Source organism: Terrapene carolina, unplaced genomic scaffold, assembly GCF_002925995.2.
Source record: "Terrapene carolina triunguis isolate 2854851 unplaced genomic scaffold, T_m_triunguis-2.0 Scaffold714, whole genome shotgun sequence".
Classification (NCBI taxonomy): domain Eukaryota; kingdom Metazoa; phylum Chordata; order Testudines; family Emydidae; genus Terrapene; species Terrapene triunguis.
The window spans coordinates 10826269-10840062 of record NW_020665065.1 but is presented as its reverse complement, the minus strand read 5'-3'; the positions used below and the strand labels follow the sequence as shown (position 1 = coordinate 10840062).

Genomic DNA, 13794 nt, shown 5'->3' with positions numbered 1-13794 from the left:
CCCCCAATTTCGTGAGCATTCATGGCCCGCCATACAATTTCCATACCCCGATGTGGCCCTCAGGCTAAAAAGTTTGCCCACCCCTGCTCTATGTTAATGGTGGTTGACCAGCCTCTTCCAGAATTGACTCAACATTTATCATCAATATTCTGTACCTTTTTAGGGGAGAAGACCCCCAGTGTTCCTCCATCTTCCCGAATGGCAACTCCCATCTCGGCCAGCAAGGCCTCCCTACAAAGAGGAAAGCAAGAAGTGATGGAGGTGCTTTGTAGCCCCACCGGTGCAAATCTGATCCAAATCAAAGTTTCACCTTATCAGTCATTGTTAGGGCCCTACCAAATTCACGGCCATGCAAAACGCATCACAAACTGAAATCTGGTCTCCCCCGTGAAATCTGGTCTTATGTGTACTTTTACCCTATAATATACAGATTTCATGGGGGAGACCAGTGTTTCTCAAACTGTGGGTCCTGACCCAAAAGGGGATCGCGGGGGAGTTGCAAAGTTATTGGAGGGGGGTCATGGTATTGCAAACCTTACTTCTGCACTGCCTTCAGAGTTCGGTGGCCTGAGAGCGGCAGCTGCTGGCCAGGCGCCCAGCTCTGAAGGCAGCGCCCTGCCAGCAGCAGTGCAGAAATAAGGATGGCAATACTATACCATGACACCCTTACTTCTGCACTGCTGTCTTCAGAGCTGGACGGCTGGAGAGCAGCAGCTGCAGGCTGAGGGCCCAGCCCTGAAGGCAACAGCACAGAAGTAAGGGGGGCAATACCATGCCATGCCATCCTTACTTCTGCACTGCTGCTGGTGGCAGCACTGTCTTCAGAGCTGGGCTCCCAGCCAGGAGTAGCTGCTCTCCAGCTGCCCAGCTCTGAAGGCAGCGCCTCCACCAGCAGCAGTGCAGAAGTAAGGATAGCAATACCACAATGCCCCTACATTAACCTTGTAACCCACCACCACCACCACACCCTTTTGGGTCAGGACCTCTACAGTTACAACCATGAAATTTCATATTTAAATATCTGAAATCATGAAATTTGTTATTTTTAAAATCCTATTACTGTGAAATTGACCAAAATGGACCATGAATTTGGTGGGCCCTAGTCATTGTATAATGTACTGCACTACCAACCAGCCTGCATCCTGATTGGCCACCAGCTCAGGGTGGTATCTTACATATGCAACAGGATTAACTCCTATCCTTCAGCTCCACAAACACAGAGGGCTGCAGAACTTAGGCAGGTCTGACACTCCAGTTTAGGGCAGGCAATGATACACAAGAGTGAGCACCTTTTACAGTATTTATTCCACAAATCTGCCTATCCTTCAGGGAAAGCTAAGATCTGTTCTAAATGGCAATACTTATTCATGGTAAATGAGTATAGAAGCTAGACAAGTTACCAAGGCTTGAGTTTATGTTTCTGGTTCATTCTACAATTGGTCTACTCCCTCCACTAGATGAAATCACCCTAAAAATTCAAAGACAGTTAAGATGCTAATGACCAATCCTCTTTTCTGTGCTGTCCTGGATTGAAACCCCAGAAGGCTGATGCTGCAACTCTAGATGCTGCTTCAGTCCCACCCTTACCCAACAGGAGTATCTTCTATGACAATTCTAAGCAGTGTCCTTGAGGTATGATATTGAAATACTGCTTCTGTCTGCATTACCCATTCACCTGCCATAGTGGAATACAAATAGGGTGACCAGATGTCCCGATTTTATAGGGACAGTCCCGATTTTTGGGTCTTTATCCTCTATGGGCTTCTATTACCCCCCACCCCCGTCCCGATTTTTTACACTAGCTGTCTGGTCACCCTAAATACAAAGAGCAGATGACATGCCACCAAGAAGTGTGCTAGCTGCTTCAATGCTCTGGTTTTCTAGGGCAAGATCAGCTTTTGACTATACTCTCTCCTTTTCCCCCCTTCCCCCTCCCACCCCCGAGGACATCCACAGCATTTCTTGCTCCTGACCTCTCCATCCTAATGGCCTCAGTCTTCCGCAGCTTCTCCTCCCAGGTCTCATTCAGCTCTGCAATGATCTTCTCTGATTCCTGTGTAAAACCCCAGTATAGAATTAACAGACTGAAGGAGGATGATATGGAGCCCCCCAATTTAACACAACACATCTCAAAGAACCAGGGCTAACCCAGTATTTCAGACCTAAATGGGATCTGAATTATTAGGACCCAGCAGCAAATGCTCAAGTGCTAATTTTAAGCCTCATTGTCAATGCAAAGTTATTAACACAAAGCATCTCTGGGCAACCCAGACTCCTCCTACAATACCCATTTTTGCAGGAACCTACAAGAACTAAGAACCTCCACCTTTGAAGTCAACTGTTATTCCCAAAGCTGTACACATTCATACTGGCCAGGGCCTGACCAGCCTAGTGATTAGCTACAAAAAAACCTGCAAGCAGCTCCAATTCCAAGTCACTGGGTTATAAGCATCCAGAAGATTATATGCTCAAGACATAATGGGTGCTGTTTAAGTCTCCAGGAAAGGAATCTTGTTAGACAAAGCAGGAACAGCTCCTGTCTACTGAGAATTTTTTGCCTGTAGCAGTCTCAATATCATAATAGCTAATAAGTCTTGGATTTTAGTATCTCATCCTATAAATTAGTTTGTAATGTATTCTGGAGCCTTCTGGATGAAAAGTGTTATATCAATGGGTGTCATTATAACATTTGTTCTTGCATATTCCTGGAGCTATATTTATATAACTTGAGTGCCAAAGACACTACACAACAGGGTGTGGTTAAGGATGCCACATACCCCAAAATCAGCTTAATCATAATGGACAAGGTGACAAGTCAAATGCCTGCAGCATATGATACAAACCACACAGCCTGGTATGTACTTGCTGCACTTAGGAAGGGGCTATTTTAACTAGTTCCACCTTGGAATCTGTGCTGCATTCTCAGCCAGTCAGATTGATATTCTAGTCAAAGCTATTTCATAATAAACCTCAGCCCTTAACTTACACTTCCTCAGCAAAGCTACATTCAAGGACAAAAATGTGCAAATAAGCAAAGAGCATATTTTAAATACATTGTGAACAGCTGGCTGCAAAGGGCTGTGGCCAGCTGTTTACCAAGAGTAGCCTTTTGCGGGGTTGCACCAACCACATTGCTGTGCAACAGGCTGAACCACTGACAGGAATGGAGGCAATGACACAGTTAGGAAGCTCATTAATTAGCCTCCCTTTTCCCATTGTTTAATCACCCTCCATGCTCCTCTAGTGATGTAATCCTTTAGGAATGCAGCTCCCTCTCCCCCTGCACACACACTCAAACATCCTGATCATTATGGAAATATTAGAGAACACATCCAAAAACTACAGCATAGAAGACTGAAAATTTATCAAAAAAGCAGCATTAAAAAATGAACAGGTCTGCCCCAGAGGAATTCTCTCCATTCATAAAAGAAAAAGCAGAGTTAAAGCATTTATGCTTCAGTGGACTGCACTGCTGCCTTAGGGACACAGGAATGAATGCAAAAAAGTCATACACAGACTTCTCCCCTGAATAAAGCTGGGGGAAGGGAAAAATTTCCCTCAATTCAGCCTAAAGTTGTATTAAAAGAATACATTTTAAATGATCAAATCTCTTCAAGGACTCAGAGCCCTTGTATGGGGACAAATATTCAGATCAAAAGCTTATCATAATACAGGCGGGCCAACATTAAAGTGATCCTTGGCAACTGCCACCATTAAAGCCAAGTACAGGCCACAGAACCCTCAGACCCTAGAGAATCCCTACAAGGGAGGCATGGCAATTAAAACTGACTTCCTAAACCACCTTCCAGACTTCATTCCATTTCTGGGCCCCCAAAATGGGCATCCATTTCAAGGAATTCTGAGGGCCTTCTGTCTTTAGTCCAGCCCTTCTAGTCCTAGCCCAAATCAATGGGCTAGCCATCACATAGAAAGTTTGGGATAAGAGCTCCAGTAGCACTGGGCAATAGGCTGTCAAGTGTCCAAGAATTTTAGTAAATCAGGCTCTGAGTGTCAAGCTGAATGGGGGGCTCAATTCTCTCTCGCTCTGGTACTGAGGACTGAGCAGGATATTAGTAGCTCCCCAACCCCCACAATAATCAGTATCATTCAGTGTGGCATTTACTACCACTGTAAGAGGGTTCCAGCACCAGCTTACAAACCTGAAGCCAACAGCTTCTCTGGCAGCATTCACCCCCCCCCCCCCCAAAGCTTTTCACAGGGGCCTTTTCAATAGCTACAGCATTTACATAGCTTTAGCACAAGAGACCATTTCTTCTCTCTGGACGGAGATAAAGGGGAATATTTTTTGCCCTCACCACTCCATCCACTGTGTTGAATGGAGAGAAACGGTTATTTCTCTACCCTCTGAAGCAGCTTAAGATTACAGCATAATGTATGACAATGAAGCGAAGTGGAAGACCTCAAAAATCTCACCCAAACAGGGAAATCACATCTGTGTAAGAGAATCCAGAAATCATTTTATAGGCACACCTCTCCCCTCACCACTTATTCTTTCTTCTTCCAGAAAAAGCTAGTCTGCCCAAATCCCACTGGGAAGCAAAAATAAAGGTATCCACAAATTTAATTCTACGCCTCCATTTTGCTTTTGGCTCTAAAAACCCTCAATACTTGGAGTCATTAAGTTGTCAAATTGTGTTGCTCTTCCCAATGGTGTTTTACAAGGATAAGTTGCCTTGAATACTGATAGGAAAGGAAGAGACTTTTCCTGGCAGCCTCACTCAGATTTCAAACCACCTTATGAGTTGTTTTTTTAAATCTGGTTTATAGACGTCATTCAGTGACTGGGTGTCAGGGGACCGCAGAGACCGCACCATTATCTCCACGGCAACAGCAGGTTTCTAATGGAAGGAGGATGTGCAGCGTGTATTCCAGCCCATCCAAACCCCTCCCCCCAGGCAGTGTCTCATGGAAAAGACACGAGAATGCAACACTCACATTCAACATACCCAGCTTCCCCCACTCATCCACCCATGAGGGATGGGAGCTTTGGTAAAAATGAAAGAAACCCTTCACTGTAATGCACTTTTGATGCTGTTCAATTCACACACATTTAGGACAAGGCTTCTATTGTCTGGATAAAGCAGGCTACTCTGTGTGCTTCACATTTTAATCTGTGGGGGTAGGGTGAAGACCGTGACAGGGTTATGCTGTTCTTTTTTTAGTTTGGGTACATTTAGGGTTTTTTTTTTTTAAAGCTGATTGCATTGGCCAGTTCAGGGAGACGCTGAACAGGCCTCCCAAAACTCCCTTTGGCTACTCTGCTATTCAATCCTCTGTTACCACCACATAAGATTGTCAGCAAGTGTGCACTTGGATTACAGTTTGTTCTTGCCAAGTTTATTTCATAATGGCTGAAGGCAAAAATCAAGCCCAGATCTTCATGAATGAAAAGCTTATACATGAACCCACTCCCCAACTTGTCTGACCCAGCTGCACTTTCTGGGGTGCAAGGGCAGAAATAGAAAGACACAGGTCATGTTTTCATAGGAAGACATCTCCCCATTACCCAGACAACCAAAATTACATCCTGCTCAGTCTGCAATGGTACATACCTTCAAACGTTCAATGGCTTCCTCTCCTCCAGGTGTAGACATGATCCTCTCCTGTATGCTGGACACAGATGTTAAGCCCACCTGACTACTGAGAGAGCAGGAAGATGGAGATGCACTGAGGGACCCCATGGAGGCTGTGGAAAAATTGCCAGGGCGTTGATTCTCGGAGGCTAGCAAGTATCTATGTTTATTGTTCTGAAAATCTTTCAGATCTGGGAGAGACAGACAGACAGAAGGGAAGGCAGAAAGGAATAGACAAGGAGCAGAGAAAAGGGGAAAAGGAAGACAGGAAGGAAACACTAGTGTAAGAGGAAAGCATTTAAGCTGCAACACAGACAAGATTAATAGTTTTAGATGGCAGTTCTGAAACAAATCCTTTAAAACAAATATCCCTGAAATATAAAAAGTTGCATTCAGTCCTTGAGAATTATAAATAAAGACTCCAGTGTAAACTAATGTTACCAGTAAACTCCTGCCAAAACAAAGTCAAACACTCAACAAGACACTGTAAACCAGAAGAATCCCCCTGATCTAGGTAACAGCTGTGCACTGCCCTATTCCTATGATACCTTCAGCCTTCTAACACAACTGGGCATTGTCACAGTGATGAGCAATGTGGGGCTGAAGGCTGGGAACAGAGATGGCCAGTTATCAGGAAATGTACTACTGGGCCAAAAAGCCTAAGCCACTAAGTTCAATCAAACTCATACCTAAGGAATCTGAAAGGAAAACAGTAATAAAAATCGTGATTTGCTGAATCTTAGTCTCCAAAGATAATACGCCTGTTGAGATGCTACACAGAGCACAAGAGTAACTATAATTGCCTGTAGCTCAAGTTCCCCAAGGACAGGGTGCTGTAACCACCTATCCAGTCCTTGACAGGGTGAGTGATATGAGCATGGGCTCATGTTTATACCATTACATCTCATCCATCCTAGTCTGCTGTGGAAAAAAGGATCCACAATATATAACAGGTTACCTTTCTGCTAGGATACCTGTGCAAATGGCTTGAAGAGGTGGCACTGTTAAGTCTCTTGATCATGACTTAGAATGAACACAGGGAAGCATTTCAAGAGATGCCTGGAATTTGAGGCAGCTCCAATAGTCTAAATACTGAAAACCCAGGAGGCCTGAAGATGTCTATGAAAGTAGAATATACAGGTCATTTGCGTACCTTTCCTTCCATTAAAAGTTATCCAGAGACCACCTACTCTGATCTGAATCCAATCCAAATACACCTCACAAAAACCTTCACTTGTGTGTCAAAAACTGCTAACATGAGATGTTAGACAATTAAGTAGCTCAGGCCTCGCTGAGCCCCCCCTCACACCTTCTCTCTTCCCACTCAGACCAATCCTGCCGACATAAACCTTCTGTCCTATTTCACACCAATTTAGCCCTGTAGTTAGTAGTTCCATCAACTCAGTTTGAAAACCGCCATCTGCAGATACAGGAAGTGGAAAAATACAGAAGAGGGAGAGCTGCCAGGTGGAGGCAAGCAGGTAGGACAGAGCAGGAAGGATGGGGTCTTGAAAGGCCAATGGGCACATGCACTCCCAAGGGACAAAGGAGGTAGTATTTGCAATCACTTTGGCTGTTGCTAAGTCCATACAGAACCTCTCTCTCAACATCATGCACATTTCTCTGGGTGATGCTGCAGCTGCTCACGGAGATGACAGATTTTTAGGCAACAAGCTTTAAGCAGCACCAAAAAAGGAAGGCCAGGCTGAGTCTTTACACTACCAGTATCTGAGTTCAGGAAATTTCAGACAGATCTCTTCCAGTCAGTATTGTTTTGGGGTGAGCAAGGGCTTTTGAAAAGGGCATAGGCATGGTCTAAAACAAAATAGTCTGCTTGGGACTTGCCTCCCCCCCCCCAAAAAAAAAATCTACAGAGAATCCATCGGTTCACAGAAGCAAGATATTTCTCTAAAGGTGGATTATAAAGAAGGAGGTACATTCCCTTTCACAGAAATAGTTGGTGAGGTCAGAAAGGAAAGTGCTGTTTTACTGAACGTTATTCTCTGAGCCTACTATCTAATTCTTATCAGTTTCCTCACATTAAGATTCCTTCTTTCAGAGGAAAACAAATCTGTTCTAGACAGCAGCTATACTAATACCAAAGACAAATAAGAGTTCAAACAAAGAGATTGCTATTAGCACAAAGCACCCAACACCACACATGTGCAGAGGCTATCAAAGAAACATTCCCTTGGAGGAAATTGTTATTGTTTCATTTTACTTTAGTTTAAAGAATCAATTCTCAAATGTAAAATATTAAGACACATTCTGGGTAAGAAAATAAGTCCTGAGGCTAGCTGTCCAGGGGGAAGGGAACCGGTTTAACTTATGAACGTGAAAAAATATTCTAAAAGAAATAGATTTTGGAAGTTCAAATCAGAACCATTATTTGTAACAAAAAAATAGGTTGAAGTATAACCATCCTCTGTCTCCCCAAAACAAGGAAGCAACGGACGTATTAAAGAGTGGTTTCAACTTTGTGCTTTAACCAAAGGATGGCTCAGTAAGGGAGATGGAGGTTCATTTCATTTTCACGAAATAATAGACTCTGCAGTAACTGCTCTGTCTGGGATTTCCCTGTGAGGAATGCTGGCATGCAAAGCTCAGTTAAAAGCTGGCCCAGCAGAAGCAGATTAGCAAGTAAGAGCTATAGAACCACACAATACACACATTTGCCTCCACTTCCAGAGTAATCATCTCCGATTGAATCAACTGAAGGGAAGCAAGAGGGAAATACAAGAAGGGTCAAAGTTCAGGATCAACAGTGACACAGGAAGGGAAGAGAATACTTGGCATTTGAAAGAACAAAAACAGTTTACAATTTCACATCAAAATTTTTGTTTTGATTTGTTCCAATCTAACAGAAAGTTCTGTTTTTGAACCTAAAACAAAGACTGCATCAAATGTGAACATTTTTGAATCTGAGCTGTTTTTTTTTTTCCTTAATCTATTCTCTTGAACAAATAATGATAGAAGATATATACAAGTTACAAACTTCACATTGCCTGTGATTAAATCAGGGTCTTCCCTTCACAGGAAAATAAGCACTGCAAGTCAGAAAAAACATTCACTCTTTACATACATTTTAACAGAGATTTTTTTCTACTATGAACTAAAGGAAAACCAGTTTGCCACAAAAACTAACATCTTCAAGGCATCTCCTGTAAAAGGAATTAAGTCACAGCCCATATTCTCAAAGAATTTAGCATGGAAGATTTGAGCTTGTTTTCTGTGTTGGAGGTGAAGGTCAGAAAAACAGGACAAATCCAAGACAGCATCCTCAAACTTTTCTTTGCAGGCAAGAGACAGAGGAGCAGAGTTTGAATCTGATGTAGGAGGAACATAAAAAGGTGCTAGCGCATGTTATTTACAGAAGGGGATAGAGACAACCACTCAAAGCAATGTGAAAAAAAATTAAATTAAATTGTGAAGTACTGAAATTTAATGACTACACCCCCGTCCCACACAAACCCAGCTTTCTCCAGCTCTAGGGCCTTGGTAATTAGTTTAGTTCCTGCAGCAGAGCACAGCCCAATGATGGAAAGGACTGGACTGCTTAACCCACTTACTGTCAATAATATCTCCTAGCCCTTGGGCACGCAGGAGATCCTTGAGCCTCGTCACCTCCTCCTTCAGCTCACGCACCAGCTTGGCATTGGGGTCTTCATTGATAACAGCATTGCACTTGATCTGCTTTGCACGATCTGCGTATCTGGAAGCAGTCAAAAAGACATACTAGTTTGGTTTTATATGGGACATATACAGCAACTCTCTACAGTCCAATACAAGCCCCTGCTGTTATTTCAGATTAACAAGATGCTGGATCAAGCAGCTTTACCTCAGAAGTGCTGTAGAGTAAGGAGCAGGGGCCACACTGAAAGGTTTTAAGCTCCAGCTACTCAGACTCCACGGAAGTTTTAGGTACTCAACACCTTTGAGAAATCAGGCCTAGGGTGTTACCAGTGAAGCCATTTTAAACTGGGTTCTCTTCATGCATAAGATTATTTCTCTTTTGCACCATTAGACAGAAATTTCATCCTCATCTATAAGTACAGATAACTTGGAACTGGTCAAACTAAACTTACCTGATTAAGTGAAGCAACTACACCCTCTCCTCTTGTTCACACCCCACAGGACTGGGGTTCACTTTAGAATGATGGATTTTACAATACACAGCGTAGTCCCCTGGAACGCTCAGTTTTGCCTAATGCATGTTTCACAATAGGAAGGATGGGCACCTAGATACCTGAGCTGAAAGCTAAACATTTCCACTCCAGATTAGAGGCTAAAAGTACCTTAAAGTGCTCAAAGTTTCATCATAGTTGATATCTGCCGGACTCAGAGCAGCAACCATGGCAGTTCTGGAGTTTCCACCTATAATGAACAAGCAAGGTTTTAAATGAAGTTGCACTGGCACCTTGTAATGAGTATATTCTTGAATGTCAGTATTTCCCAGCCTAAACAATATCCATATTACAGTGTTCAACAAAATTACACAAAGTAGTAATAAGTAAACCCAGGGTAAATAAAACAGCTGTAACAATAATAGTATGACTTAAAAATAGATACTTCCATATTTAATACCCATATCATACAATGGATTGAGGCAGAAAATTGCTATGAAACACATGAAAATGGAGGGAAATATTGGCAGAGTCAGATTAGTCATACCTAGATTTTCCCGAAGTAGCCACGTTAGCACAGAATCCCTGTATGGAATAAAGTCTGTCTTCTTCTTCTTCTTACTCTACAAAAGAGACACACTTATTACTGAACAATAGTACCTGGAAAATGAAAAATTGAGTTTAGGAAAAAGGTAGAAATCATAATTGAACAGATCTCTTTTCTTAGATGCTTTAATCTTTCAAGGAGATGGAAAAGTATATGCAGTTTACTGTAGAAAGTTGAATGCAATGAGAACAAGGTTGGAAGAAGAAGTGGAACTTAATCTCTGTGGCAGGCTGCAAGTCGCTGATTAGACTAAGAATCTGGGGTGATCATGTCAATGTCTGGCAGCAGTTGAAGGGGGCTGCTATGCACACGAGAGAATCAGAGCACACATCAGAAGAGAAGATTATTAAGATGCTGGACAACAGGGCTGGTAAAGCCATACATCAGATTCCATACACAAAATTAAAGGAGGGATACTGTACTGACCTTTGGAAAAGGTATATTACAGGCTATGAAGATGATAAAGCAACTTTAGGGTCAGAGAAAGCAGCGGTTGGGGAAATGTGATTAGAAGAGAGCAGATCAAGAGGGGAAATGAGAAATGGGAGAGGTATAAACTCTAAAGGGATAGAAGACAGTGGATGCTATGTAGGGTGACCAGATGTCCAGATATTATCAGGACTGTCCAGATACTAGGGGCTTTGCCTTACATACACAAGTATACCTCCACCCCCCACACCACCCCCTAAAAAGAGAGTCTTGATTTTTCACATTTGCTATCTGGTCATCTTAATGCTATGAGCTAAACAAAGGACTGGAAAATTAAACACTACCAACAGCGACATCATAAGCTGAACCAAACACACACTGTAAATGTAGTTCCTCCATTTCCTTACTTTTAATATTTCTGCCCAACTACTTTACTCTCTCTGATTTTGTTATTTCCTTCATCTATAAATAGCAATACAAGTGCTTTGGCTGCATTATCCCTCCACCAAATAGTGATCCACCTAGGTAGTGTTTTCACAACCTACTTTTTAAAATCAAATCTGAAGTACAATCAGAAACTAACTGGAAAGCATAAGATAAACATTTATGTAAGTGGACAGGTGAAGGAACCAAACAGGATGAACAGCCCTGCTTCCACACAGAAACAGTACTGACTTTTAGATCATTAAAAAAATCCCATGCAAACTGTACTTGGACACAGAACTAATGTTTCCTTTGGATGTTAAATGCCATTGCAATTAACACTCCATGAGCTGGGATAAATATTTTATTTGTTGCCATTTTAAACTCTCCTGACAGTCTCCCAGTGGGAATGCAAAGGATAATGAGCCCACATGACTTGCTCAGAATACTCCTTAAAGGAAGGGTTATTCTGCATATGGAGAAAAACCCCATACAGTGGTTAAATTCTCCAGAACTAGTATCAGGATTTTTAAGTTTAGACAATAATAAAGCTTAATACACAAGGGAAAGGCTCTCAGGCTAAAACCCACTTTCCCTTTCAGGTTGTTGGGCTTTATGCTTTTCTGGAAAGCCAGAGAAGCAATTTGGAAAGACAGGGCTGGAGGGACACAGGTGGAAGAACATTTAATAAGTGACTCAGGGAAACGCAAAGATGATTAGGAAATGTGAGGACAAGGGAGAGGTCAAAAAAGACAGTAAGACTGAGTCAATGAAATTAGAAGCATGAGCACAAAGGGTGTTTTGTTTTATTATTTGTTTTTTAAGTAGCCTTGTACCTGGCTGCAGGTTAGTGGGATTTGGGGACTGCTCAAACAAAACACAAGCTCACAATGCAGACAGCAGCCCAAGTCTTTAAGCATTCTGTCAATCAAGGTCTTTATAAAAGGTTATAAGAAGAAATCCTTTGCGGGCAAGGAACAGACTTCCCTACAAATTCCACTGTAAATATTTTCCATTCCCCACCCTTCTTAGCTCCCCAACTTGATTTTGATATATGAGCAGCAATTAGGGGTCATCCATGAAAGATCTCTGCAGAATGGGGTCCTTTGTCATCTGCTGACATGTGCAAGAGAGCAGGGAGGGAGATTAGCAGACATACACCTAGTTTCAAGTACTGCCAAAAGTTTAATTCTACAAGACACTATTAATGTAAGATTTGATTGTGCAATAGTAGTTTTGACTAGATGTTATGTGAAAGTCACCTTACTAACACTCAAAAGGTGATTACTGCACAAAAGGGAGTACCAGCCTTATAAAAATTATTTTCCCCTACTTGCCTCAGGTGAGTAACCTTTTGATGGACAAGTAAAATGAGTAAAAACTGCACATCAAAGCTTGTAAATTTTCATGGCAATTTTATAAGGTTAGCATAAACTGCAACCTGTGAGGCATCCTTTGGTGTGAAGGAAAAGAGTATGGGAAACCACTTGTAGTAAGCAAAGACGTTAAGATATTAAGTATTCCTAAGAAAAATGTCACCCACAAATCAGGAGCAGGGATGTAGTATAAAATTGTATTTATTCTTAAACATTCATTACACCTGCATTTTTTCTTTTCCCCAACCCTAACAAGAACATTTTTATTTTGAGTTTTAGTACTGCTTTTCCTCATTACTTCATGGTCATGCCAATAAGCCTCTTCACTAAGTAAAATTCAGTCTACAACCCAAATCAAATTGTCATGGAAGCTCTTGACAGATCCCTGCTCTTGGTTTCCCAGGTGAAACGCATCTGGCTCTACATCCGTCTACTAGGACTGAACATTCATGGTTACTGAGCCCCACCATACCTTATTGGTGCAGTTATCCTAAAGTTGAAAGCATTAAAGGAAGAGGAAGAAAGAACACAAGATGAGCGACTGAACAAGACAGACTAGACCATTTAAATTGTTACGCTGGAGGTTATGCATTGAATATTGCTTTTCTGAGGAACCAAATGAATGAGAATTGAATCTCCCAGAAAGCACTTAAATTAATTAGAAAGCAGTTAAGTCCAGTCAGACTGTCCCAAAGGTTAAATTTTCTGTAACCTAAGTGCACAGCAGCAGCTTTTCCAACATGCTGTCCCATTGCAACTGCAATGGAAGAAGCATTTTTATGCTACTCTATGATCACCTGTTTAGATTATAGGATACTTTTCTGCACTTTAGACGAGATCAGGATAAAATTTCAGTTTTACAGTAGAATAACCCAAAGACCAAATGATTGAATACGACCCCTTATCATTCAAATCAAGGAAACTCCCAACAGGATGTATAAAGCTCTTCTTTTAATCAAAAAATGTCTCCTGCTTTTAAAAAAAAAAGCAAAATAAAAAAAAAAATCACAACATTCAATATGTAAACATGTACTCTATTTGCTTTACTTCTTACAAACTTTATGCAAAAGCCTACGAACATTTGTACTTCACAGCTTCTTCCTAGCTAAGTAAATCAATGCTCCTGTCTTACTGCGAGCAAGTCCTGCACCAGAACCCATGAGATTAATAGATGTTAACAACCTTGCATGTATCTATCAAAAAATAAATAAAATAAAAAAGGCTCAACTAGGCCAAGTACA

The 13794-nt window shown here is 41.8% G+C and overlaps 1 protein-coding gene across 7 annotated transcripts in view; it reads right to left on the bottom strand.

Annotated features, from left to right (window-relative positions):
- Positions 1-13794, bottom strand: part of KIF1B (kinesin family member 1B) — a 130254-nt gene that overhangs the window by 76265 nt on the left and 40195 nt on the right. For 3 of the 7 annotated variants that reach the window (XM_029913548.1, XM_029913550.1, XM_029913552.1), the window contains exons 9-15: positions 10266-10341; positions 9890-9968; positions 9164-9306; positions 8265-8306; positions 5574-5707; positions 1974-2053; positions 156-231 (exon numbers count right to left, since the gene is read on the bottom strand). In XM_029913548.1, coding sequence (XP_029769408.1) covers positions 156-231; positions 1974-2053; positions 5574-5707; positions 8265-8306; positions 9164-9306; positions 9890-9968; positions 10266-10341 — 630 coding nt within the window. Of the gene's footprint in view, positions 1-155; positions 232-1973; positions 2054-5573; positions 5786-8264; positions 8307-9163; positions 9307-9889; positions 9969-10265; positions 10342-13794 lie in introns of all 7 variants that reach the window. The other 4 variants (XM_029913549.1, XM_029913551.1, XM_029913553.1 and 1 more) reach the window with 2 other exon arrangements.